The sequence below is a fragment of the Eumetopias jubatus genome, unplaced genomic scaffold (genome assembly GCF_037043125.1).
Source record: "Eumetopias jubatus isolate StellerSeaLion01/CBP00866 unplaced genomic scaffold, mEumJub1_p1.0 scaffold_6, whole genome shotgun sequence".
In the NCBI taxonomy this organism is placed as follows: domain Eukaryota; kingdom Metazoa; phylum Chordata; class Mammalia; order Carnivora; family Otariidae; genus Eumetopias; species Eumetopias jubatus.
Window position 1 is genome coordinate 129,951,979 of NW_028274812.1, and position 25,661 is coordinate 129,977,639.

At 36.1% G+C, this 25,661-nt stretch overlaps 1 protein-coding gene and 1 pseudogene across 7 annotated transcripts; both read right to left on the reverse strand.

Annotated features, from left to right (window-relative positions):
* Positions 1-271: 271 nt before the first annotated feature.
* Positions 272-25,454, reverse strand: SLC35B3 (solute carrier family 35 member B3). Of its 7 annotated transcripts, none has more exons than XM_088024119.1 (12): positions 25,366-25,410; positions 23,501-23,626; positions 21,625-21,760; positions 19,854-20,147; positions 17,472-17,593; positions 13,777-13,931; positions 12,177-12,284; positions 7,748-7,845; positions 5,457-5,549; positions 4,937-5,048; positions 2,176-2,245; positions 272-1,159 (listed from the first exon to the last, which is right to left on the reverse strand). In XM_088024119.1, the coding sequence occupies exons 4-12, from the start codon at positions 20,052-20,054 to the stop codon at positions 1,009-1,011; spliced, it is 1,110 nt and encodes a 369-aa protein (XP_087880245.1). In that variant the 5' UTR covers positions 20,055-20,147; positions 21,625-21,760; positions 23,501-23,626; positions 25,366-25,410; the 3' UTR covers positions 272-1,008. The 7 variants fall into 7 exon arrangements, with proteins under 7 accessions (XP_087880245.1, XP_087880244.1, XP_027978690.1 ...); XM_088024118.1 differs by lacking the exon at positions 25,366-25,410 and adding an exon at positions 24,985-25,354; XM_028122889.2 differs by lacking the exon at positions 23,501-23,626 and having other exon boundaries at positions 25,366-25,453.
* LOC114223881 (protein arginine N-methyltransferase 1 pseudogene) lies at positions 10,083-11,485 on the reverse strand (annotated as a pseudogene).
* Positions 25,455-25,661: the final 207 nt, after the last annotated feature.

Consider the following 25,661-nt stretch of genomic DNA (forward strand, 5'->3'; position numbering starts at 1 on the left):
ACAACGCAGAAACTAAGCTGTTTTAACTAGCATTACTTATACTGAAAATGCAGATAGAATTTTTTTAATACACTGGAAGCAATTCCAAAACTCACGGCTAAAAACGTTAAGGGCTAAAAGTTTTGAGTTTCGACTCAAAACTGTGCAAACAACATACTGTATAAATCCACTGTGTTTCTTACATTTACCCTATTTAATCTTCAAGCTGTCAAATTAAAATTTTTTATGAGAAAAACTATGATAATTTTATTAATTTAAGACATGAATTATTTTCTCTTTATTTAAAAAATCCAAATCATTAAATCTTGTAGCACTTCTTTGATGGATAGTAGCAAGTTTTTCTTGTGATACATACTTATAGGACGCAGGGTGATGACTCCTTCTGTTATACTGTCTATAGTCCACAGAAAACTTAAGGCGTGTTTTCTCTAAAGAATACTTTTAAATGATCAGAGAAAAGCCCAAGGTTTGAAGTTTATGTAAAGCCTTACTGTAACCTTCACTTCCCTCTTCGTAACAAAATTCTAACAACGCATTTATTAAAAAAATCACAGAATAATTTTTATTTATAATGAAGTTATTCTTTCTAGACTTTAAATCATATGTTCACTCTTATAACAGAGAATCATTTAAATAACACCACCAAAATGAATGAAGACCAAACAATCGATTGATATTATTATATCAATTTCTTTGAAAAATCGTAATGATATCCAATTAGTTTTGCAACATGGTCCATTTTCCAGTGAAATTCTCAACAGACTGCTAAGAATTAGTCCTTTACTGACAGTGTATTCTAAGGTGTGGCAGATGTGGCTCTCTTAATTGCTTCAGAAGTCAAACAGTTAAACAAGTGATCTGCGGAAGAGGCTGACTTCATAGGTGACCCATCCACAAATGGATAGCATGCCTTTCAGATCCTTTGGTTTTTATAGTAATCCCTTTGGAAAATTAATTATTTGATGATTGTTCCCTTAGAATTCTATTTTAAGCAGGATGAATCACTGCCTATACAGTTTGTGCCAACGTCGTTGACTTTCTCATTTCCACTGTTTTGTTTATCAGATCATATAGTGATGGTAGTCTTATTTTATCCATATTTTTGCTGTAAACATTGAGAAATATACCAAGGACAACTAACAAACCAGACCACACGTACCTAAGAAGAGAAAGAAGGAAAAAAATATTAATATCAAGGTAACAATTTATTGTTAATCACAGAACTTGGTGATAAGTTCACAATAATTCCGCAATAAAATTTTGCTATTGGAGGCCTACAATAGCATTAAAATAAAAAACAGTATTTTTAGATCAATTTAGATAGAATTCCATCTCATTTACATTAAGTATATTCAGAGAGACTTTATAAAATACTAACTGTAGTTCATTTGAAGATAACAGCAAATTCAAGTCCACGTCCTAATCAACAGTCTAAGAATGTACTTAAAGCACGGAGTACATTCTGCCAATGGCCATCCTGGGAATTCAGTTTGGCAGTCCGACGTTTATCCCAGTTGGGTAGCACATAATGAGATAAAAAGAAGCACAGCCTGAGAAAGCTGGGGAACTGGCATAGATTGCTGTAATATATACCTAGCATACGGGGAAAGAGAAACTAATTTATAGAAAACAAGACACCGACTGAAATCTATCTTGTGGTTATCTTTAAGCTTACACATTGATAATTTCTAAGTTTGAATCTTCTCAATCACTAAGTAGCATAAATTTAAATGATAATGATTTCAAATGCATACTAGACGGTCGAGAAAACAGTAAATGCTTTACAAGAAGCCATAAACTAAATAAACTTAACAGCATTAATTTTCTACCTCAAATCCTTTGTGGGAGAGGGGGACAAATAACAACTTTAAAAACCATATATATGGTTTCATATGTATGTGTGTATATATCAAGGCAGGTGGAATCCCTTAATCTCAAGACATCACTCATGTTCATTTATATTGGAAATGGGATCAAAATTGCATTGGGACTCTGGTTAGGCAATTTAAGTGTACAATATGATTTCTTCAAAATAATTAAATAGCAGAAGACATATCAATAAACTAGGGCTCCAGATGAAACTGATTTTTTATAAATAAATTAAGGCTGCTTAGGAGGAAATGTGAAACCAGGCATGTACAAGTAGAGAAACCTGTTGAATTAAAAAGTACTTACTGAAACGTGAATGGTTTAGCAAAGAACATAAATGAAAGTACGATGGTCATGGCTTTTCTTCCTGTTGTCACTGTAGGGAGAAAAAAGGTTGGTTTATAATGTACCTACAATCTTGGTAATATTTTGGAGGTCATTTTCAACAAATATTTACAGAGCCTACTATGTGCCAAGATCTACGTGACATGCCAAGAAAACGATGGAAAGCAAAAACCAAACAGAAAGTCACTGTTGCCGCTGCTATGGCGTTTACAGTCTAGGAGGGGTACAGACATTAAACCATATAGTTAAATGTTAAAGTATAACTGTAATAAGTACTTGATAAAGGCCATGACACTAGGGAGGCAGGTCATCCCTTAGAAACACTCAGTCTGGCAGGAAAAATAGGCTTTCCCAAGGAAGGTAGGATTAGGTAGAGCAGGGGTTAGTCTTTAAAAGAAGTAAGCTAAAGCACACACTAATATCCTATTGTGGTCATCTCTGAGTAAGACAATGAATAATCTTTACAGTCTTCTTTACATGTCTGTATTAACTTTTACCTGTCTTTCAAGTACGACCTTGAAGTCTGTTGTCAGGTTTGAAACCCTCCTCCCTGTCCCACCCACGTAGAGGTAGGACCTTGGCATATGTCTCCATCATAGCCTTCCGTCCAACTTTGCATTTTCAGTTGCTGTCCTCCTCTAGATGGTGAGCTTTACTTAGTTTCTTGTCTTATTCATCCTATATCCCCGGACTCGACAGCTCCTGGCACTTACTATCCAAGGTATATATAAATGAACGCCAAATGAAGACTCTGTTTTGGAAATGTGTCAGAGCCTGATTCCCCAAATCTATTTTTCCTTCTGTGTTACTAAACAGACCCCTGTTTTAACCCCTACTTCTGTCTGTGTTAGTAAACGGACCCCTATTATGGGCATACCTTCCAGCCTTTCCTACGGTTAGGTGTTGTCATGTGATGAGGTTTGGGCCAAAGAAAAGTGAGCAGAAGCGCTGTTTCTAGGAAGTGTACTTTCTAGGAAGATTCCATAAAGAGAAAGATGTGTCCTTCATCTTCTCCCATCCCACTGCCTGGAATGAGGAAGAAGATGGCAGAGAAGACAGAAGGAGCCTGGTTTCCTAATGAGTGTGATGCTACCACAACAGCTCAGGAGGAGTGTAACATGTGGGCTAAGAGCACAGGTCGGGACCCAGACTGCCTCACTTGGAATCCTGATTCTGCAACTTACTAGCTGGTTGACCACGGGGCAAGTCACTTCACCTCCCTGTGCCTTAGTTTACCCTTTGTAAAATGGAACAATAACAGTGCTCACTTTTTTATGGGATTATTGCAAGGTCAAAATGAATAATGTATGTAAAATGGCTCCTGGTACATAATAACGGATATGCATGCTGGCTACTATTACTGAATTTCTTTTACACAAGACAGAAATAAACCTGTCTGCACCTTTAAGACAAGGACAGCATCTCACATTTTTTATACCAACCACAGGGTTTAATCAATACATATTGATTAATATCAAACCCTTTTTGAACAGTTATTATCTTCCGAGCAAAACTGAACCTGAGCAAATATATGAATTTGCAATCTTTCTTGGTAGCGTGAGATGACTTGACAGATTACGGCTATGGCCTGATCTACAATTACATGCCCTCTGTTTACCATTAGCAATGTAAACTTGAAAAAGGGAAGTTATAAAATAAGTAAAAAGGGGAGTCCTATGTGAGCAAATAAAGAGAAATGTTACGAAGCAAATAAACTTTTACAAAGAGAGAGGTATTTATTCCTTTGCTTAATTGATTCTAGTATTAGAGTGAGTATTCCCCTAAAACTATGAAATATTAAAATCAGGTAAATAACTAATGCATGTTTGCATTATGATGTAAATCCTATGTATCTCTGATAGAAATGGTCAAGTCCAACCCAGTCTCTTCACAAGAGAGAAATGAAGCCCAGGGAGGAGGAGAGAGTTACTCTCCAGGTGATGTCATTAGACATCAGAGCTGTGATTGGGCTCTCCTTCTCCGACATCTCAATCCAGCGCCCTTCATGACAATGCCACACTGTTTCCAATCCTGGGCTTCACTCAGGGCTCTCTCCACACAGGAGAGGCTCAGAGCATTTGTCATCTGGACCATTCATTGGGCAAATGATACAAGGTTAGCACATGAAGTCATCTGTCCTCCTCACTGGGTCTCACTTGTTGCCCCTCATCTGTTTTCCTGACTCCCTCAAAGCAAAACCAATACAACTTCCATTCCTCTAAAGTGCCAAGCAAAGTTCCTGCATAAAGCAGATACATGATAATTATTAGGGACAAGAAAGGATAATCTGGTTAATACCCTAGAAAGTGTACAAATGAAAGCTCCAAAAAGCTTTGTTTAAAATATACCTGCCATACTTTAAGTGCATCAAAATGGGAGTTTTCGGTTATAAATTAAAAGTGCATATAAAAGCTGGATTTTTCTCTAAGGGTATTCAGCGTGTCATACTTTCTAATAAAAAGTCCTTTTAATGTATTTAAAAGTTACTATTTAGATAAATGTATATATTTGATTTTAAAATAAACCCTTCAAATAAAAAATTATGAGCAAACATCATTTTCTTTAGAATTTTAAAGAAATACCATAAGCCAAAAAATAAATTGATGAACTACAACAATTTTCTTTTTAATGCAGAGTAGATGCTGCCTGTATCTTTTGAAAAGCAGCATCAGAGAAAATTTAAATGCTTACTTCATAATCTAAGCAGGTGTATCATTCCTACCTGTTACAGCAAGAAGTGCACCGAAAATTTTAATCAGAGCCAGAACAAAGGAGATTCCAAAATACCCAGTGAGGGAAAAAAGGAAAGCATAACCGTAAGTCTGGATTGGATTCTGCAACATATAAAAAAGCCTGTTAGGAAAATGCAAAACAAACCCTGAGGTATTACAAATGAAATAAAACTACAGATTTTAATCAACTTCCTGAGCAATAATAAGCCATTCAACAACGCAGTCAAGCAAAGATTCTTATTTAGTTCCGATTTAATGGAAAAACAATGACGAAATTAAAAATCCCCAACTTTCACATTATGAATTGCTTAAAAATTAACTTATAGGATAGAGCAAGGATACAATAAATTTAAATATAAATCATTTCATTTCTGAAATAATTTCTGATCTGCATATATTATACTAAAGGAGTTATCAAATTACATAAAAAAACAATCTTTTTGAACAAGAAATACAGAGGGAACTATTTAATGGAAGATGTTTATTTTTAAAAATGTGATTAGTGTTTACCTTTGAACAAAATGTTACTGCAGGGCCTAATCCACTAGTGCATGTCAATCCCAATAAAATGTACACAAAACCGATTGAATACGAATATAAAACCTATGGTAGATAAAAATAAAGTGGAAAAAAATGCTATCAAACCAAAAGCAGAAAATGAAGGATTTTCAATATATGGCTCAATTAATCTACTCAATTAAACCTGAAGAACCACTATTTTTAAGTGACATCATTGTTTCAATATGGCCTAGCTTTCTGGAGATGATGATTGATCCTCTTTATAAGTTTATGGCTTATTTTACAGACATCGTAACATAGCAGTACTGATTCTTCCATGTATACAGTTACATAATATTCATTTTTTTGCCTGGCTTGATTACTGATTCAAACCACATTTGAATTTTGGGGTTCCAAAACCACACATAAACAAAACAAAAAAACCCTTTAAAGCTACTTATTCAACATCAGAAAACCCAAATGTTAAGTTTGTAAATATATTAACAGATAATGAAAATAAACAGGGGCATATCTATTGCTTGATTTCCCAGTTTTCCTACCAATCTTTCTATCCCAGTTCCTTATAAGCACAATCAGCAGGGGCATCATCACACTTGTGCACCTGTGATATGTCGGGTACTAATAAGGCTAATCATGTGCTAATAATGCTCTACATGGATTATTCCACTTCTCACAACCAGCCTATGAGTTAGACACTCTTAATGATCACTCCTCAATCTGCAGATAAAGAAACTAAAACTTAGAGATAGTAAGTCATTTTGCCCCAATAAGAGAACTTGTAAAGCTAGGATATAAAAGAGATCTTAGCCCAGAGTCTAAGCTCTTAACCACTGTATTATAGTAACTTTCTAGCTACTTACATTTCCTTAATTCTCTGCTCTTTACCTTATCTAGGAAGAGTGGTGATAATGATCAAGAAAACTTCTGACCAAGATTAAAGACTCCTTAAAGATGCCCACTCTGCCGACAAAGTAACAGGAAAGACCATTCCTGTATACCCTTAATGTGGTATGCTCTCTTTGTCTAGCAAGGGGTTAGCTATGAAATTAATGTAAACATACACACGGTAACTTTCCTATATACAAATACCAACCAGGGAGAAGATATAAGGAAAGAAAGGACATTATTTGCAGTAACAGCAGCAAAAAGATGAAACCCCTAACAATAACTTCAATAAGAAACATGTTGGATTTATATGAAAAAAACTGAAAAAAATCTAAGGGACATTTAAAAAAAGCCACTTGAATAAAAGGAAAATCATGACTGAAAGACTCAAGTATATAGATGCCATTCTCTCTAAATTAACTTATAATTCAATTCCATACCAATCACAATTAACAATGGAATTTCTTAGTTTATTTGGAGATATGAACATCCAAGAATAACTAATGGTAGTAATATTCTGAAAAACAAAAGGAATATTGCTGGCTAGTTCTAACAGATGGTAAATGTATGATAAAGCTGCTGTCATCATATGGTTTTGGTGCAGAAGTAAATTCAAAAGAACACAATTCTGAATCCTACATTAGAATATTATATGATAAAGAAGGCACTTAAGCTGGAAAAGTGGATTTTTCAACAAATGATACTGGGACAAGTGGAGAGATGAAGAAGAAATTTTTTTAAAGTTTTGGTTGGATCAAAGATTTAATTAGGGTTGTCTGGGTGGCTCAGTCGATTAAATGTCTGCCTCTTGATTTTGGCTCAGGTCATGATGTCAGGACTGTGAGACTGAGCCCCAAGTCGGGTTCTGTGCTGGGAGTGGAGCCTGCTTAAAATTCTCTCTCCCTCTCTCCCTTTGCCACCCTCCATCTTGCTCTTAAAAAAAAAAAAAGATTTAATTAAAAAGGCAATCATAAAACGAGTAGGCAGCATGGGTAAAATTCTTAAAAGTTGGGAAAGTCCTTTTCAATCATAATAGGTAGCCAGAACCCATGAAGGAAAAGATAAACCACATCAAAATTACAAACTTCTAAATGGAAAATAATACCAAATACAAAGGGGGAGAAAAGGGATGTAACACAGGATCTTTTTAATATGTAAAAAAACCCTATCAATAAGGAAAAAATTTATCAAATATTATACAATAAGCTCTTAACAGGGGTCATGGTATCTTTTTTAGTTCCCATAATGTTTGAATGTACTACTTTTACGAAAATGATGATGACAAACTAGTTTAAAAATGCCATGCGAGTCTTTAATATCGTAACTATTTCATAAAGTTAAGCACATCACCACTTTTGAGTCTGTCTGCTGTGAAGAAGCAGCACTGGAGTCCTTACCATTTCTGAATTAGAAGCATTATGCAGTTTCATAGCTTTCTCTTGAACATTTCCAATGACAGCATCTGCACACAATGCCAGGGAAATAAGGATCACACCTTCAAGAAAGCATAAGAGAAACACAACCTCCTTATTTAAATAGGTGAACAATAATCAAGATTTATCAGAGATTTAATTGGGTTAAAAAACAAAAGCAGATCTTAAATCACACTGTTTCAATAAAAATTGATGATTTTTATCAACTACCAGCTGTAATAGGCACATATGTGATAACGTTAAAAACACAAGTAACTGACACTAATAAACTACATTCAAGCTTATTGTGTTTCCCTATTAGATCAAATAATAGTTCTGCTTTTAAATTAGATGAAATGTTAGAAAGGAACACTGTATTAAGCAAATACAGAAGAAATTCTTAGGAGCTCTGTCAGGACTGGTGGTTAGTCGGTTAATTGAAAAAAACAGACGAGAAGAGAAATCATAAAAGATGTTACCTACATTATTAAAACACTTCATTTAGAACACATAAACATGCATGCAATTGCCAAGGTATTTTCTCTGAGTATGTGTCCTAACTAAAATTCTGCACCTTCTCTTCTATATAAACCATACTCGTAACACACATTGTTAATGCTTTCCCAGTTGTTTTGTTAAAAAGCACATGGGAAACGCAGGAACTTCTCAAATAGTTGGGGTGCAGAACCCTTTCACAGTTGTATGATATCCTGCTCTTTTTACAGTTGTTTCCTTCATACTTAATTCAATGGTGATTTTATTGACTAGTCAACCAAATTGTTTCAATTAACTTAACAGAAACAATTCTGTCTCTCTTCAAATTATTTTTGAACAATTTAAGTAATATTATTACATGGTTATAGTAACAGGTACAATTGGCATAAACGAACCTGGAAATCAACACTCATGCAAATGAGCATATCTACCTGAGAAGCAGGCTGTTAACTGCCAAGTGTTTGGGACACTGGTCACTAGCCATGGTGCTTTACAGAAAGAACAAAAGGCAGCCTTGGTTAGTCTGTGAGTCTGCTGGGATTTAAGGAAGTTTCCCTTTTGCATTATTTTTTAACAATGTATTAGCAATCGCAGGGAGCAGAAAAATATATGTACATGTGTGTGCACTTGAGAACTTTCAAGTTTTCATGCTTATTCTTCAATTTGCCTTCTGATCATCTAGCTTTGTGGTATTTATTACCTAATCATACATTTTTATCCACCAAACTTGATTCTGAATGCTCTTTTACTTATTTCAAATGCCAAATCTGTCCTTAAAACAAAAGACAAGCTGCTGTTGAAGACCCTGAATACAATATCCTAGCTCCTAACAGGCTATTCGAAGACATTCCAAAAATGTTCTGAACAATGGCAACGGCATGAAAATACCTGAATTGTACGCTGAGGGGAATATTTAAAGGCAGACATTTATTTGAATAAGTAAATTCTGATGTATTCGCTTTATACGTTCAAAGTTTTATTTATGTCTACGTTAAGTAACTATCTTAATAGTGAATCTAATCTCCTTTAGATAATAAACTGTTACAGATCAGGGACTGTGATAACTGCTCATCAGTTTTCTTAACGATGAAGTATTATTAGGTTCTAATTCTCTTACCAAATATTTCCACGGGAGTCAGAATAGGTTGACACTACAGCACCACGAGAAGTTGCAGGACTACTGACACCACCTCATTCCATCATTATCGCCCCCCCGCCCCAGCACTCTCATGCGCTTTCATACCCATTATTCCATCACCTCAGTCAACCCTCCCACTGCCCTTGTATGAGGCGAGCTATCATCATTATCTGTTTTAAAAGGGAAGCATAAAGGGGTCTGACAATTTATCCATGGTTATAATATTAAGTGATCTGAACAGAACTGGAAGCCATCTCTTTGACTGCCAATTCTGTGCCTTCTCTACAACTGCTTTTTCATAAGTAAAAGAGTCAATTATCTCAGTTTTCATATATAGTTTTCCTTTTAGTGTTGCTGACATGAAGTGTTCCTGAAAAATCTAAGCCATGTTAGACACATCTATAACTATAAGCTTTCTCAGAGTAAAACTCATTGAAGTAATGATCACTTGTACTCTGAACAATCAAAATTGAAAGAGATATAATAGGTTCCACCAGAATCTTTTGGTTGTTAAAAGGGTTGCTCCAAGAGGCTGTACTGGTTACATTTAAATCCATTAACTTAGCCTGTTTAACAAAGTTAGTAAAGAAGGTTGACTCATTGCCAGTAAGAAAAATTTTGATTCTTAGAACAAAGCTGATATATATGATTTTCTTCTTTATGCAACACTTTTTTTCTCATGAATAATTAAATTTTTTTCCCATTTTTCAGAGTTCCTCTGAACACCTTTTTATTTATTTTCCCCCGCTGAGGATTTACTGGTATAAATGCAACCATATAAAAGCATAAGTTATGAAAAACAGTCATGGTGCGACCTCCCCAGCCCAGACCCTTAAAACCCCCTCTGAGAGAGGAAAGGGAGGAAGGGAGAGCCCCAAAACTGCCTAAGAATGCTACAGCCCCTGGAACCATGCAGGGCTGGTCTGGCTGGGGTGGGAGAAATTGGGTGCCAATAGTAGTCAGTGGAAAGCTCACACAGCTGGCCCGTGGAGTCCAGGTCAATGGTGAAGTCCAGGTCACGATTACTCTTGGCACTGGGCCGCATGCCAATGGTGCCAAAGATCTCCTCACCAGTCTTCACTGTCAGGTAGTCTTCCACATAGAACACTACCTGCTTGCAGCGTACATATGAGGACTCGGGGCTGGTGAAGCCCAACCTCTTGCAGCGGCGAGAGAACTCGATGTTGACGTAAGCCACAGGGCATTCCACTTCACTTGCAGGCAGAAGGGAGAGGTGAAAGTCAGGTCTTCTAGCTTGACAGTGTAGATGTCCACCTCTTTTTGAGGCCTTGGTGACCAGCTGCGTGGGGTCCACCACATCTACCAGGGGCTCCTTGATGGCCACATCTTTGATGCAAGACATGTCAGAGCCATATACATTCTCCCACCAGTGGCTCTTGTCTTTGTATTGCTGGTCTTCAATGGCTGTCACGTGTAGTGTGGCTCAATCTGGGAAGATTAGGCCATCAGGTGCCAGCCACTTGTCTGGGGCATAGAGCACCACATTGAGCACTGATCCATAGAAGAGGCAATGGCCCATCCACACTGATAACAACGTCCACCTTCTCCACCGAAGCGCTATTTCCTCCACCTTCCCCTTGATGACGGTCACCATGTGGTCTAACTTGTTGGCTTTGACAATCTTCACCACATAATCAGAGATACTGGAACACTTGATCCCAATGACCTTGTGGGCTCCAGCCTTGGGAGCAAGCTTAGAGGATCCCTGTGCCTGAGCCTACATCCAGCACCACTTTGTCTTTAAAGAGGTGCCAGTTGTGAAACAGAGTTTTGGTACATGAGGGTGTGTCCCTCATCTTTCAATATCTCTCCCTGAATGCCGAAGTGAGCACAGGAATCAAAGTTGTAATCTCTGGACGTCATGTCCTCAGCATTGGGTTCCTCGCTGCTTTCTGCCTGGCTACAGGAGACCTCCATGATGCAGTCTGCGGCCTTGGGTGCCACCATCTTCATCTGTACCTACCCCTCCTCTTGCCACAAAGAGGTCCCTCCCAATACCTAAGTATTTTATTTTTTAATTTTTTATTATTATTGTTTTTAATACCTAAGTATTTTAAATACCATTTCTGTCAGGCTAGGAGATGGGATGATAATAAGCTTATGAATAAAACTCAGTAGTATAAGAATGGTAATACTGTATATATAATAATTTTTCTTCAAGGTCTTTAGAATAAAAACAATATTCTAACACCTTTATGCTATTTAGTTCTAAATATACTATAATACCTATTCTGCCTGTGAAAAATCTAAATTTTATAAAATTCCACCTGGCACACTATGAAGTAACTTCATGGTGGAAAGTTCAAGCACTTTAAGGTTCTAACCATACTTAGAGCACACAGTTCAATATTAACATACAGTGTAACTTTCCCTCTTTAGCTAAAACAATGACAAGTAAATGTACAATTTCAATTTAAAAAAAAGAATAAAAACAGTTACTAATGTGATTCTTCTATAACTCATGTGTAAACTTCCAACTCAGCCCATGAGAAATTGCTATATCATGTACTCGATCACAGAAGATTTTGACTGGCCAAACAGCCCCGTTAGGTCAAAATACAAGAGCACTAAAAAATAACTGTTACATTTCCAGGACTGTAATATTTTTACTATATCTTACATGGAAAGTCTGAAAGCTTTATGTTAGATATGAAAATCACAGATGTCACACCATCATTTGAAATCCTTATGAAATTGTAAAAGTTCTTACTCTTAAACCAAAATGCCTGCAAAATCCAGGAGTACAAATAATTTCCTTACCTGTCAGGTTGAAATTTGGTGCAATCGTGCTGTCAGCTAGGGTGAACCATATCAGACCAAGGCTCATACATACTGCAGCTGACACATCTGCAATGTTATAACGCTTCCCTGTGTAAAATAAATGTAAGCCAACCTCATTATGCAAATGCCCACTTGGCACCGTTTTAGATCTATGTGTCTAACCAAGTAGAGCAGGATCTGCTTTTTATATCCAAAGTCAAAAATATATGAAGAATGTTTAGATCAATGCCTGATATAGTCACAGAAGGACTTCTGAGAATTAAATGACCATGAGCACCAACATGTCCTCATAAGTCAGATATGAGATCCTACTTTATATGTTATGGTAGTGAGTAAATATGAACATTTAAAGTTTGTGGACACGAGTGCCTCCTTTACTTCATATATAATAGAAGGTATGAATTTTCTTATAGCTTATACATTTAAAAGTAACCAGAGCAATTATTCAGGTTATATAACTGTTTAACTTTACAACTACCATAATCAGATAACTTCTAGGTTGGTGAGAATTAACCTGTTATAGTATATCCACATTATTTAAATTTTATTTAAAAATTATGTAGTGTAACTTTTTCATAAGGATCACTAAGGAAATATTATACATGCATGTGGTTTTTAATAAGGATTGGTGTCAATGCTTTTTCCTGCATGAACAGCTACCACTGGTATTATATGTGATATAGCCAACAGACACTTTCATTACAGAGGGCCTCTGTGGGAAGGCATCCAATGTAAAAAAATGAAGTTAGGCTGTTTAAGAACTTTAGTGATACAGGGCCCTTGATTATCAAAACAAATATTTCTCATGACAGTGACATGAACAACAAAAACTTGGTCTACTTGCTATTAGTTTCCTCTTTACTCCTACTTCCACATAGCTTGTAACTTAGTTGGGGCTCTAGGAAGCCAATAAGCCAGCAGAGTTGGTAAAAAAGCAGTTCTGCTCAGGTTAAGCTTACTTCGTTGAGAGAATTGTCCATTTGTATAATGGAGGTAGAGGGAGGAGCCCTGAGGAGCAGAAGAATGAAAGAATTGAAAAAGGGAGTTTCCAGGTATTTCTGAGCTATGCCTTCAATACTTGAATGCAGTATTTCCGGAAACGTGGTAGATTCCAGATTAAAAGAAAAAAATAATAAAACAAAATACTATTTTTATTTTTCTTGAGTCCGAATTACTGATTTCGAATACTAGGGGATATCACAGAAGTATCAGTGTTTTTATAACACCTTATTTTTTTTTTAAAGATTTTATTTATTTTTTGACAGAGAGACAGCGAGAGGGAACACAAGCAGGGGGAGTGGGAGAGGGAGAAGCAGGCTTCCCACGGAGCAGGGAACCCCATGTGGGGCTCGATCCCAGGACCCTGGGACCACGACCCAAGCTGAAGGCAGATGCCTAACGACTGAGCCACCCAGGCGCCCCTATAATACCTTATTTTTATAAGATGTCACTCAGAATTGTTCCAATATTGAGAATGTTCATTGAAAATATTAATTGGAGTTTAATGTTTTTCCTAATGCTAGATGCCATAACATATCCTATTAGTTTCAAACAGTATGAAAATATATCATTACTATACCTTGAATAAAAACTCCTCCTAGCATAACAGGAATCAATTTGCAGCACTTGAAGATGACTTGGGTAGGATAATTCAGGTAGCCCAAGGAAGTATTTGATAACCCCATAGTACCCACAGTTAGAAAAGCTATTATCATGTAGGTTTTTCCTGGTATTCTGTAAAAGACAATTTTTAAAATCTTCATTTCGGGACCCAATTCATACTACTGTAAGATAATGTGTTTACAATGTGTAAATGTCTAATTTCTGTTGAATATTTCTAGCAATATTGGTGAAATAGCAGTATTTTAAAAGTTATCACACTTTACTTGTATAAAACAATGTTGGTAAAAACAACAATTTACCCTTATTTAATCAATCACAAGTGAGAACTCTGTGTGAAAAAATGGTGTACCAGAGTTACACAGATTCGTCCTGATGGTATTAAAAAAAAATGTTGGTAAGAGGTTTAACAGCTGTTCTATATATATATATATATATATATATATAAACTATCTCGACTAAATTTAGAAAAAAAGAGTTGAGTTTTAAACAATATTGACCTCCACAACGGTAAACGGCCCCTAATTTTCAACTTCTAAATTGTTGTTCTGTTTCCTAATGTTCCCATCTAGCATTAGGAAAAATACATTCAGCCCTTCTGCTAAAATAACCTGAGTAGAATATCTCCAGATATTCTGGAGTGGTGGCTTAAAACTCTAAACATGATTTTTATTTCCACAATGTCCACTCTAACTCTGTATTCCATAAGATGTTACAATAATCAACTTCAAGATGAAGAACCTGATTCTCTCCTTGGGATCCCAAATCACTACTGTGGGTTCTATCTGAATTTCCTAAAGGGGTTTTTAATTTGGCATCTTTAGAATTTTGCACTATTATTGCGAGCATATGCTCGCTTTGACTAGATATTTAATGGTCTAAAATAATCTTGTACACTGGTGTGACTAACACATGAAGTACTATTCACATAATCAGATTATGCTGCATACTTAGAAGTAGCTTCCATTTTGGGTTTTATGTTCCGTTTAAATCAAGACAACAAAATTCCTCCACATTTTTTATTTGGCTAGATATAAGGCAAAATAATTTACTGGAAAATTCAATTAAAATCTATCTTTTCCACTTATATTTCAATTTCAAGGCCTTTCCTACTTAACTACTAATACAGCAGTCAACATTTAAAGTCCATGTGGAAATAACTCGGCATGTATGTATGCATCAGTGCACGCAGACACTGATTTGTATGCTGTCTGTGGGGTTTAATCCTCAGTGAGTTATCATCAGGGAAGGACAGCACTACTCCTCCAAGTAACGACAGAAGTCACAGTGGTCAAATTTCCTCAGACATAAATTGCAATTAGTGGCCAGAAAATAATTTTTCTGCCTCGAGTCAGAAAAAAATCACAAGGATGGTGATTACAGAAGTAACATAACATAGGTAGATAGCAGCCTAAAACTCAGGAGGCCTGTATTCAGAGGGTCACAACTCTGAGAGCTACTTGCTGTACAGACCAACAAAAACCCCAGCCCTCCTCGAGGTGTGTTTGCCCACTGGTGAGACCAGGAGGTTAGATTCATCATCTTTCTCCTGGGTGCCGCTGTGGCTGTTTTATTTAATATCCCAATTTCTTACTTCTTTAGGCGGGGGTGGAGGGGTGGGGGGTGCACTGTAACTTTCAATGGTCCCTTCGAAACCAATCTGACAGATCTCCTTTATTAAAACCTCATGCAAAGTAATAATAAAGTTACAAGGTAACTTTGATGAAAAATAACAAGTAGTGTATTTAGGGTGTTACAGCTTACAATATGCTCCCCGCACATTACCACATTTGATCTTCAAATGTCAGAGAATTTAAGCAACTCCCTTGAGGTCTTAAGAGAGCTAATTAGAGGCCATGCCAAGACTCAAATACATGTTTTCTGACTCCAAATCCTTTACTCTTTCAGGTACGTAGTATTCATATAAACACAGGAAGAAAGAAAAAAAAAAAACCAACTAAGCAAAGAGTTTGGCTACCTAAAGGTCTGAAGAGCAGCACCACTTAAATAAATCAGAAATATGTGATTGAGCATATTTTCATTGTAACATACCTTTAAAGGCTTCTTCTAAAAATGTTTTTAATGTGCCTTGGAAGTGAAAAGGTTTTAATTCATAACTATATTTACTATACATCTGTAAATTCTTCTATATGCCTTCATTAATGTTTAAATCAAACACAAATTATTTTATCTTTAAAAGTGTTACAGTCATTTGGTTTAAGGGTTGGGATAAACATGGCTGGAGGCTCATTCCCTATTTCATTTGGGTAGATGAGAGAGAGGTATATCTTTTTTTTTTTTAAATAGGTTCCATGCCCAGTGTGGAACCCAATGCGGAGCTTGAACTCAGGACCCTGAGATCAAGACCTGAGCCGAGATCAAGAGTCAGACGCTTAACTGACTCAGGCACCAAGGCACCCCGGAGGTGTATCTTTTTTAAAGGAGGTGTATCTTTGTGTCACTTTCCATTTTATAAAGATAGCATTAGATTCTTTTACTTTGGAAATAGACATCCAGCAGTTTGCAACTGGTAATGAATCATCATGCTTTCTTATACATTAGTCTTCAGAGATATATTTACTTTCTATTTTATCACCTATATGGCTGAGTACTGCACCTATATGAAAATAATACAGACGCTAACCTCAGATTCAAACGTTTTTTTACTATCACTGCTATAATAATTTATTGGCAATAAAGAGAGGTTGAGAAGCAAAATTGGAACTATGAAGGAATACTGGTATGATAGACTTAAATATTTAAAATTTTATAGTTACCTTCAGACAAATATCAAAAACATTTTTTGTAAGAAAAATAGTAGCTGTGAATATTTATTTTTACTGAAAGACTAAACATTTCTATCATTGAAGACAGGCTATCAGTATTATAGTTCCTTTCTGCATTTAAACTGCCCAGTGTATACATGAAATATTCACATCTTAGAGTCTGATATGACAGGATAACCACACTTACATTTACCAAGAAGTTACAATTTCCTAACCTTCTCCTGTTTATAATCAGGTTTTTACTGCATACTGTTCTGTATACCATTAAAAATATTTTGAGATATTTCTCAAATCTAGATGGTCAATGAAAAATGTTATGTCAAACAAACGCCTCTGATTCTGATGAAAAGGCATGCTACGAAATTTCTCTAATTTTTAAACATGCAGTCTCAGTGACTGCATGTTAGAAAGACAATGTTAAATAGAATATATCCCACAAACCATTAACTGTACATTTTAAAAACCACTAAAAAAGTGGCATTGACTGTTCACCACTTTGCTCTTTCTTAGCACTGTAAATCTTCCAGTAATCATACCCATTTCAGTTCGATTTATAAAAACACATATGTACATCTGAATACTTTCTCCTGTTTCAAGATACATTTACTGTAAATTGAGCCCAAACTACATTTTTCTGATAACATTACACTAAAAGAGAGACCACTTTCTTCAGTGTACAACTGAACTAAATTTAATATTTTTTTGTAAGTTGGTTATACTGATAAAAGTTCTTGGGTATTAGATATGCTTTAGTAATTGCAAATGTATATATTTCATGTATAATATACTCCATATTCCCAAAGAACAAAACAAATTTAACTACTACTAATGAACTTAACTGTCAAAAAAATAAAAACAAACCACATACCTTCTCCTTTTGTCCTGAATAAGCTGAAGTTCTATTAGGCCAAATATGGAGTAAAATGCAAACTGTACTAAAGTAAGGTACCAGCCATAGGACTTAAAACCCTCCATTGAAAATATTAATTCCTGTCAAAAGATACATGAATACTGTTAACTTCTGGGGCAGACCAATTTCCTCATAATAAATTCCTATAAACACAACATTTTAAAAAGAACCCAAGCCTCACCCCCAGCAACAAAAAATAAAAAGCAAAATAAACACCCAAATCACAAGGCTTCACAGAGGTCAAATTAGAGAAGTTCAGAAGGCCATTCCAAAGGACTCTAGACATTCAGGTGAGAAAAGCAAAGGGAGGGAGGGATAACTATGAAGCAATGTTATCCTAGGCTTTTCTTTTTTTATAAAAAAGACTGCCAAAATTAAGAACTGCCCCAACAATGAGCAAGATAGTTGGGTCAAGGACTCATTTACCGTATAACAAATATATTTCATTAGAAGTCTATTATCTCAGGCTTGTTTTTCTATAGGAATTTAATCAGTTCAAACCAGTAATGTGATTTTTTGGAATATTTGTGCCACAGATTATATAAAATTTCTCCTTGTAAAGGAAATGGTTACTTTGTAGAAACATAATGTTATCTTATGAAGTAATATCTACATTAATTGTTAATAAGCCATTAACAAGTCAGGAAGAGGTATTCCAATACCTGGCTTAATTGATTAATCACTCCCCTCCCTCAACCATGGACTCTGAACTAGATTTAGTACATTTAGGATACTGTGTTAATTCCCCAAATTTAGGTTTCATGTTCAAGTAAGTCTGAAAGATATTTAGTATTTTCCTGGCATATGAATTATAAAATACGAAAATAGCTTTATTAAGTATGTTAGCATTCAGATAGATTTCACTATACTGTATCTATACAGCTAACGTCATTACAAAACCCCATTTTCTTTAAACTATTTTAATAGCTATTATATGTAAGAGTTAGTAGCAATGTCAGTTTTCACAAAGTGAAAGTAATGTTTATTAATTTTAAAAGCTTTGCATATGTTATAAATTAAAATCTCTGATGATTAATCAAACAGAAAAAGATAAATAAAATCTGTAAATTTCTAACTCATTTTCCTTTTTTGCAATGGCTAACTCTGCTCCCAAATTATTTAACAGTGGTGTTTTGAAAAAGAAAAAAAAAATGTTTCTCAACAAGAAACTGAAACCTGTATTTGATAAAATTTACTGTTTTCATCATTCTTCATTGTGATATTTGAGTTTCTGTATCATCCTCTAGTGGGGAAATTAGTTTTTATAAATATTAAGATTTTTAATTCATGTTTTTGTTTTACACTAATACTCCTCATAGCATTTTTACAAGCTAAGGAATAGCCAATTCTACCATTTTCTTCACTTATACTTCCTTTTATATTTCATCTCTATAGGACAATGGGAAAGACTACAATAATTTTTAAGATCATTCTAATTGATTAATACTAAATACCAGAAATATTAACTGTTTCAACAAAACACATCCATTTCCATTTCTTGAATTATAAAAGGTTTTCTCACATTAGAAAGCTGCATAAAAAAGGAAAGTTGATAATGGCTGAAAATACTAAGGAACTGACAATTAAGAATAGTAGTCCCCATTCAAACATTGTTTACACTAGCCTGGCTCCTCACCCATCAAGCCCATGTCCCCAGAAGGTCAGGAATCTGCTGCTAGTCAAAGGTAATACAACAATCCCAGAACATAATACAAACACAAGGCAATTTGTGGCAATGTCAGAAATGTTTTGCACCAGCAAAAATCACAGAAAAATAAGGTTCTGACAAAATTAGATTTGAAGAGGAAGCCAAAAAGAATGAGAACACAACAGATGCTTCATAAAAAGAACAATTCAGATAGTACAGGATTAAAGAGAAACTCCTGGAAAAACTATAAAGCATCCTCATATACTTTGCAAAAATGACCTTTTATTATTGAGCTCCAAGAATCAACAATGGACTAGATTATGGCCTTTGCATTATCATTCAATTTTATTGGAGAATTATGTTCCAAAATACCACTGAATATTTGAATCACTCTCTTTTAGAAAACACCTGGGTGCAATTACTTTAACATATTTCAAATTTTTTCATAATTTTAATTTTTTAAGTTTGTCTTGCTCCCTTCCCCCCATCTGAAATATTTAACTGTGAAATTTTGATCCCTGCTAAAAGTAGCAGACTAACTTTTAAGAACCCTTTTCTATATTAAAAAACTCAAAAATGTGAATAAAGTGGTATTCTATAAAGAAAAATATCTTGGACAAAACTATTAGAAATGCCCATATTGACCTCAACTGTTATAATTAGCATCTTGTAAATAAGTAACTATTTTTTACCTGTAAATATCCATAAATTAGGTAAAATACAAAAACTCCAGCAACACATATGAAAAACTGAGTAAGTTTGTTAAATCTGCTGAGATTTATGCCAAGTACTACGATGTCATCTATTGACTTAATGTGTGGTGACATTGTCTGCGTTTTGGGAGGGACAGTGATAGATATATATTTCCTGGAGTGGTTGCATTTGAGATCCATTGTTCTTGTTTTGCTGCATTCAGTGCTTCTAAAATTATCTTTGTTGGTTTCCTCTCCCTTGTTCAGTGTTTCTTTTGCTTGCTGAGGCAAGTCCTAAAGAAGGAAATAAGCAATTAAAGCAAAAACATTTGGATCATAAGATACAATGCTCCAAATATTTCACATCACGCTTTAAAAATTATACAGGTAAATCTCATTCTCTCTGGGTATTAATATATTAATTCCTCTATACAAGCTTCCAAGCAACCAGAAACAATGTCTACTCTCCAATTTATCTTCTTCTGATAAAGACCATACATTGCTAAATTTTCTTTTTTTAACTTAAGTGTTTATTTCATCAAAGAAGAAAATATGCTTTTATTATGGTTTTGTATGTATTAAGGAAATAATTTGTAAAGCCCACGATAGTTTATGAGTGACATCTTAACATTAAAGTTAGTCTTTGATTGCAGAAAAGAGCTGATGCTCCTTTAAGTACTAAGTCAACTGTAAAATGTATTTGTTAATGATGTTTTAAAAGTAAACTCAAATAACTTTACGTTATTTAAAAAAGCTAGATTTATCAGAGACAACAGAAAGGATAATATGCCTTAGCAAAAGCATTTCTTAGGTTAGGTTAAAAGAAAATGTTTTCTTCCTTTGGAGAAAATCATTTTAATTTACAAAGTCTTTGGGGAGTTGTCATTCAATGAATATTAAGTTACAGTTATATAAGATGAGTAAGTTCTAGAGATCTGCTATAGGACATAGTGCCTACAGTTAACAACACAGTGGTGTGCACTTAAAAATCTGTTAAGAGGGTAGATGCCATGGTAAACATTCTTCACCACACATACATACACACAAAGGGGCAAACATGGAAGCTTCTGGAGGTGACAAATGTGTATTACCTCGATCGTTATGCTGATGGTATTACAGGTATATGCATGTGTCCAGACTCATTAAATTGTGTATGTTAAATGTGCAGTTTTTTTTGTGTGTAACAATTATACCTCAACATAGCTGTTTTATAAAAAAGAAATAAAGATGCTTCTGGGACTATAAAAAGTTGGAAAACATAATTTTTTGTTAGTCTGTGAAAAAAAATCATGAGGGCTCTATAGATGACTGTCAATTTCCCTTTGGATTTATATAAACTAAAGAATGAGTTCCATGTAGAGGTTGAAGAGAGAGTGAAGAATTATGACAATTAAAGAACAACCTGATGATGAAAAAATTATCTTCCTAGAAAAAACTCACTGTCACAATCCAATGGGAACTAAAATTTAGAATAGCTGAGGAAAGAGGATAGATAAGGATAACTCTGACAGATCTGGAAATCTCTTTAAAAGAAACTGTCATGATGGTTTAAAATGGCAAGAATTAGAGTCACTTCTTCATGATCACTTCTCTTCTGCTAATTACAGAGATAGGAGGTCATCTTCAGTAATTTAAATTGGGATCAAGGTTTGGAATACAACTTGTAACTAACAATACTCAGGCATCAAATAACTTTTACAGGGAACCTGCCAAATTTCTAAATAGAAAAAGCATAATTTTGAAAAGTTTTACTGTATTTCTCTTCCTTTACCTGTTTCTTCTTCTTTATATATTGTTCTTCCTTCCCACACTGTTTCAATCAGTCATCTCTGAGGTAAGACTTTTTAAGTCATCTTGCAGGATACCCTTGAGATTTGACTTTCTTTATAAACCATGCTTTAAATGATCTTGAATGTAGAAGAAACAAAAACCTGAGTAACTACTTTCCATGTGTGTCGGCATGGATACAGAGTACCATTCAAATATATCTGGCCCCACGTAAGCTTCTCCTCCCTTCACCTCTTTTAATCAAGCCCTGAACTGCCCACAAGGAACTATTATTTCATTCCTGAAATATACCATGGACTTTCAAACACCTTTGCCTTATGTTCATGATGTCCTTTCAGCCCAATGTCTTTTTTCTCTAGGTCAGGATTTGAAATAAGCTTTAGTGTTCCTTCCTTTGGGATACCCTCCCTAATTCCCTCAGTTGGGAGAGAAGAGAACTGGAAAGGCAAGACTCAAATCTTGTCTCTGCATCCTTGATATCTGGCATACTCTGCACCCAAATACTCAGATGAACCAAATAAACGGGCCCTTCCCCTGGATGCCCTCAAAACCCCATCTTGCAATCACTTACTGTCTACCTGAACACAATTTTTCAAATGTGCTGTGGTGTTGGCAAACTTTGTGAGCAAAACTAAAAATGTATAGAAAACAGAGGTTAGGGGAAATGTGCAAATAATGTTTATATATTTACACAGAGAGAATAAATAAAACTTCTAGAAGACCTCTCTCCTGCTTTTATTAGTATCAAAAATTTCTCCCCCACCCACCTTCTGCTGGAGGTGTTTGTAACTTAGCAAAATGGCTGGCATACTGTACCGAATCAATAAAATTATAGCTACCATTATGAGAAGCCTTTCCCCAGGCTTTGGATTTTGACAGATCTGAGTTCAAGATCCAGCTTTGATACTGATTAGCTGAAAAGCCTTGAGCAAATTACTTAATCTTTCTGAACTTTAGGTTGTACACCTTTAAAAGGGGGGTAAACAAAATCTGCCTGTGGTAGAATTTTTGTTAGGACTAAATGAAATAAATGTAAAAGTGCCTAGCATATAGTAAAACAGATCACAAATGTTGGCTGTCATTCAACTCTTTAAAACTACTGCTAGTATGATACGGTCTGCTCACCCTTCTGACGTGCAGCTAGAAATATGAATCTGGATTTCCAACCCAGACTTCTCTTCTGGAATCCAGATCTCTATTTCCAAATGCTTTTTTGTAAGCATTTCTACTCATGAGTTCCACTGGTACCTCATTTTAAGCGTCCAGAGCTGAACTCATTATGTTCCCCTCCAAACAAACCTGCTCTTCCTATATTCCCAATCTCACTTACTGGTATGAAGCAAAAAATCTGGTATTTATTACACTCTTTCCTTTTCCTCACATTCCATATTTTGCCAAGGTTCCTGTTGACTCTACATCCATAAATGCACCAAGAATCTGTTTCTGACCCTACCATTAGCAGCTGTTTTCTCTTGCCTAGATTACTAGATTAGCCTGTTTAATAATCTCTTCTTCCCTTTCTGATCCCTTTTTCACACTACTCAATATGAATGCTCATTATGCTGCACCTCTGATTAGGGTCCTATAAATTACGAGCTGGTTGATTCTCTGGACTCTCATAGCACTTTATATTTTTACAAATACCTAAATCATAACGGCCTAACTTTTTGTTCTTGTGTCTCCTTCTCTCACAAGCTTATGATACCCTTTAAGGGAAGAGACAATACCATCTTCATTATATTTTCGCACATAGCAAAAGTGGACTTTTCCTTAAAATGAAGGACTCCATTGTACTTTAGTAAGCACCATTTAGTCAATAGAATCTGCTCCTTTCCGACAATTTGCTGCTTTTAACACACCTATTGGCAATCTTAGGAGCCGCAGATCTGTGCCAGACAAGTAGAGTTAAATCCCTCCAGCACTGTCACTTCTTGGACATCTGTGCCAAAATATTGACATCTCCACTGAAATTTCCCACAAAGCATCTGAAATGAACATGGAAATAAATTCACTTCCTTTGCTTACTTGAGGTACAGCACCCAAAAATCTGCCCTCAAAGCCTTGCATTTAGAATGCACTTTCATTAATCATAACATCACTGGTCAGATCATGTGACTCATGAAGGTACTGTAAACTCTGATACCCAGTAACTGTGATCCTTAATGTTTGCCATACGCCTTCCATTTCAGACATTAATGATGGATATTAATCATCATCTAAAGAAACTAGGTCAATGTCCTTTTGGTGCAGGAAAAATAAAATCAAGCATAAAAACTGTTTTGAAATTAAATGATCAACATTTTGCTTTGCTTTAGAAATTCACAGTAACCCTTGAAACTAAGAACAAAAAACCCACAGGTGTGAATAACTGCCTAAGGCCTCTTCCTGAAGTCAACACAGATATGTGATATTACTTGGGGGTACAAAAAACTGTTAAAGCGGAATAAAAAGGTAGCATTTCTTGAGCATACTGATATTTAAAAATTACAAATAACTGGTGATAACACTGATTTACAATGACCTACTTAAGTCAAAATTATTTCAGTTAATGTCTTAATCTAGTTTTTTCCAACCCTTAGAAGAAACGTCTCCCATAGAAAAGGGTAGAATATGAGGAAATTATGTCATTACAGTGTAAATAATCAGTACAAACTTGATTCTGGTTTTGTCACACTCAATGTGACAAATAAAATAATCTTGCCACTATATATAAATTAAGTGGACTCTAAGTGACCTCTGGGTTATGATTATAAAACCAAAAAAAAATATTCTGTCTCATTTCTTTGTACACACTTCATTACACAAAGTTCAAGAAACAGTGCGCTAATTTTTGATGGTTACTCTATTTTTTCCAAGGGATAAATCTAAACTTAGGATTTGATATATATTTAGAAATTAAGTACAAATAACACTTATCTAAATTATTCTCAAATGCTGCTGTATCTCTCTCTTCCACGTCCCACACTATCCCAATTCACTCAGGAAAGCGTTAATCCAAAAACCAATTCTCAACATCTGAGGTCCTACCATAGAAGAAACGCATAAACCCAACGCTAAAAAACTCTCCGTTAGCACACCAAAGCATTCCACCTTCTTTCAGTAATTCTTTAAAAGAGAAATAAGGTGGAGAAAATTAAGCTGCAAAGACTGGAGAATCTGCATAACTTCTAGTGGAAGTTTATCACATAAATTTAATAACCTGGCAAGAACAATCACTTTGCACTACAAATTAAATGGACAGCAGAGTACCTTAAGTACCCCAACACAGAACCCGGAAATAGCTCTTAACTAAGACGCAGTCTTGGGAAGCCAGGCGACTGACAGTTCTCCGGAGGCCCCTTACCATAAGCCTAAAAGGCCCTCCTGGAAGTGGCCTCATGTCTCAGAGTCCACAGACGGGGACGTGAGGGAGTTCTAGCCAGCCGCAGGGCGGAAAGGGGGCGAGGGGGAGCAGATACTCCTCCCTAGAAACCGTGCCAGCAGGTTTCCGTTCTTGAAACAAGGAAGTCACCCGTGCCCTCCATCCCGACCCTGCTCGCTCGTTATGGATGAAAATAAACTGTCAAGATTCTCCGGGGAGAGGGAGGTCTGGGTCCCAAGCACGGCGAAGGGCCGGGGGGACACGTCCACTTCAGAGCCGGTATGCCACCTGAAGGGGTGACCCCAGCCCGAGTGGCGCCAGCCAGACAGAGCGTCTCCCCCTCCCCAGGTCCGTCGCCATCACCTCCTTCTTCTCCTCTCCGCCTACTCCTGCACTTTCCACAGCGGTCGCCGCCTCCTCGCAAGGTGCTCGCATCGCCGGCGCCCGCGCGCCACTTCCGCCTACGTGTCTCCGCGCGCGGGCGCAGTTGCGCGGTCCCGGCCCCTCGCCGGCCCGGGGCCATCAGGCAGCGAGGGCGCGGTTACCTCTCGCGCATGCTCTCTCCTCTCCCGAACGCTGGAAGAGCGCAAAGTGAGCTTGGCGGTGCGAGGGCTGCCTTTCTGCACCCACTACAAATGGCGTAGGAGTGGCGAGCGCCC

Coding starts and splice junctions, on each gene's coding strand:
- SLC35B3 (XM_028122886.2), bottom strand. CDS start 25,437: ATGCGAGCACCTTGCGAGGAGGCGGCGACCGCTGTGGAAAGTGCAGGA. Junction 17,594..19,853: donor TAATTTATGGATATTTACAG/GTAAAAAATAGT, acceptor ATCTTTTGACAG/GAATTAATATTTTCAATGGA. Junction 13,932..17,471: donor ATTCAGGACAAAAGGAGAAG/GTATGTGGTTTG, acceptor TGTCTTTTACAG/AATACCAGGAAAAACCTACA.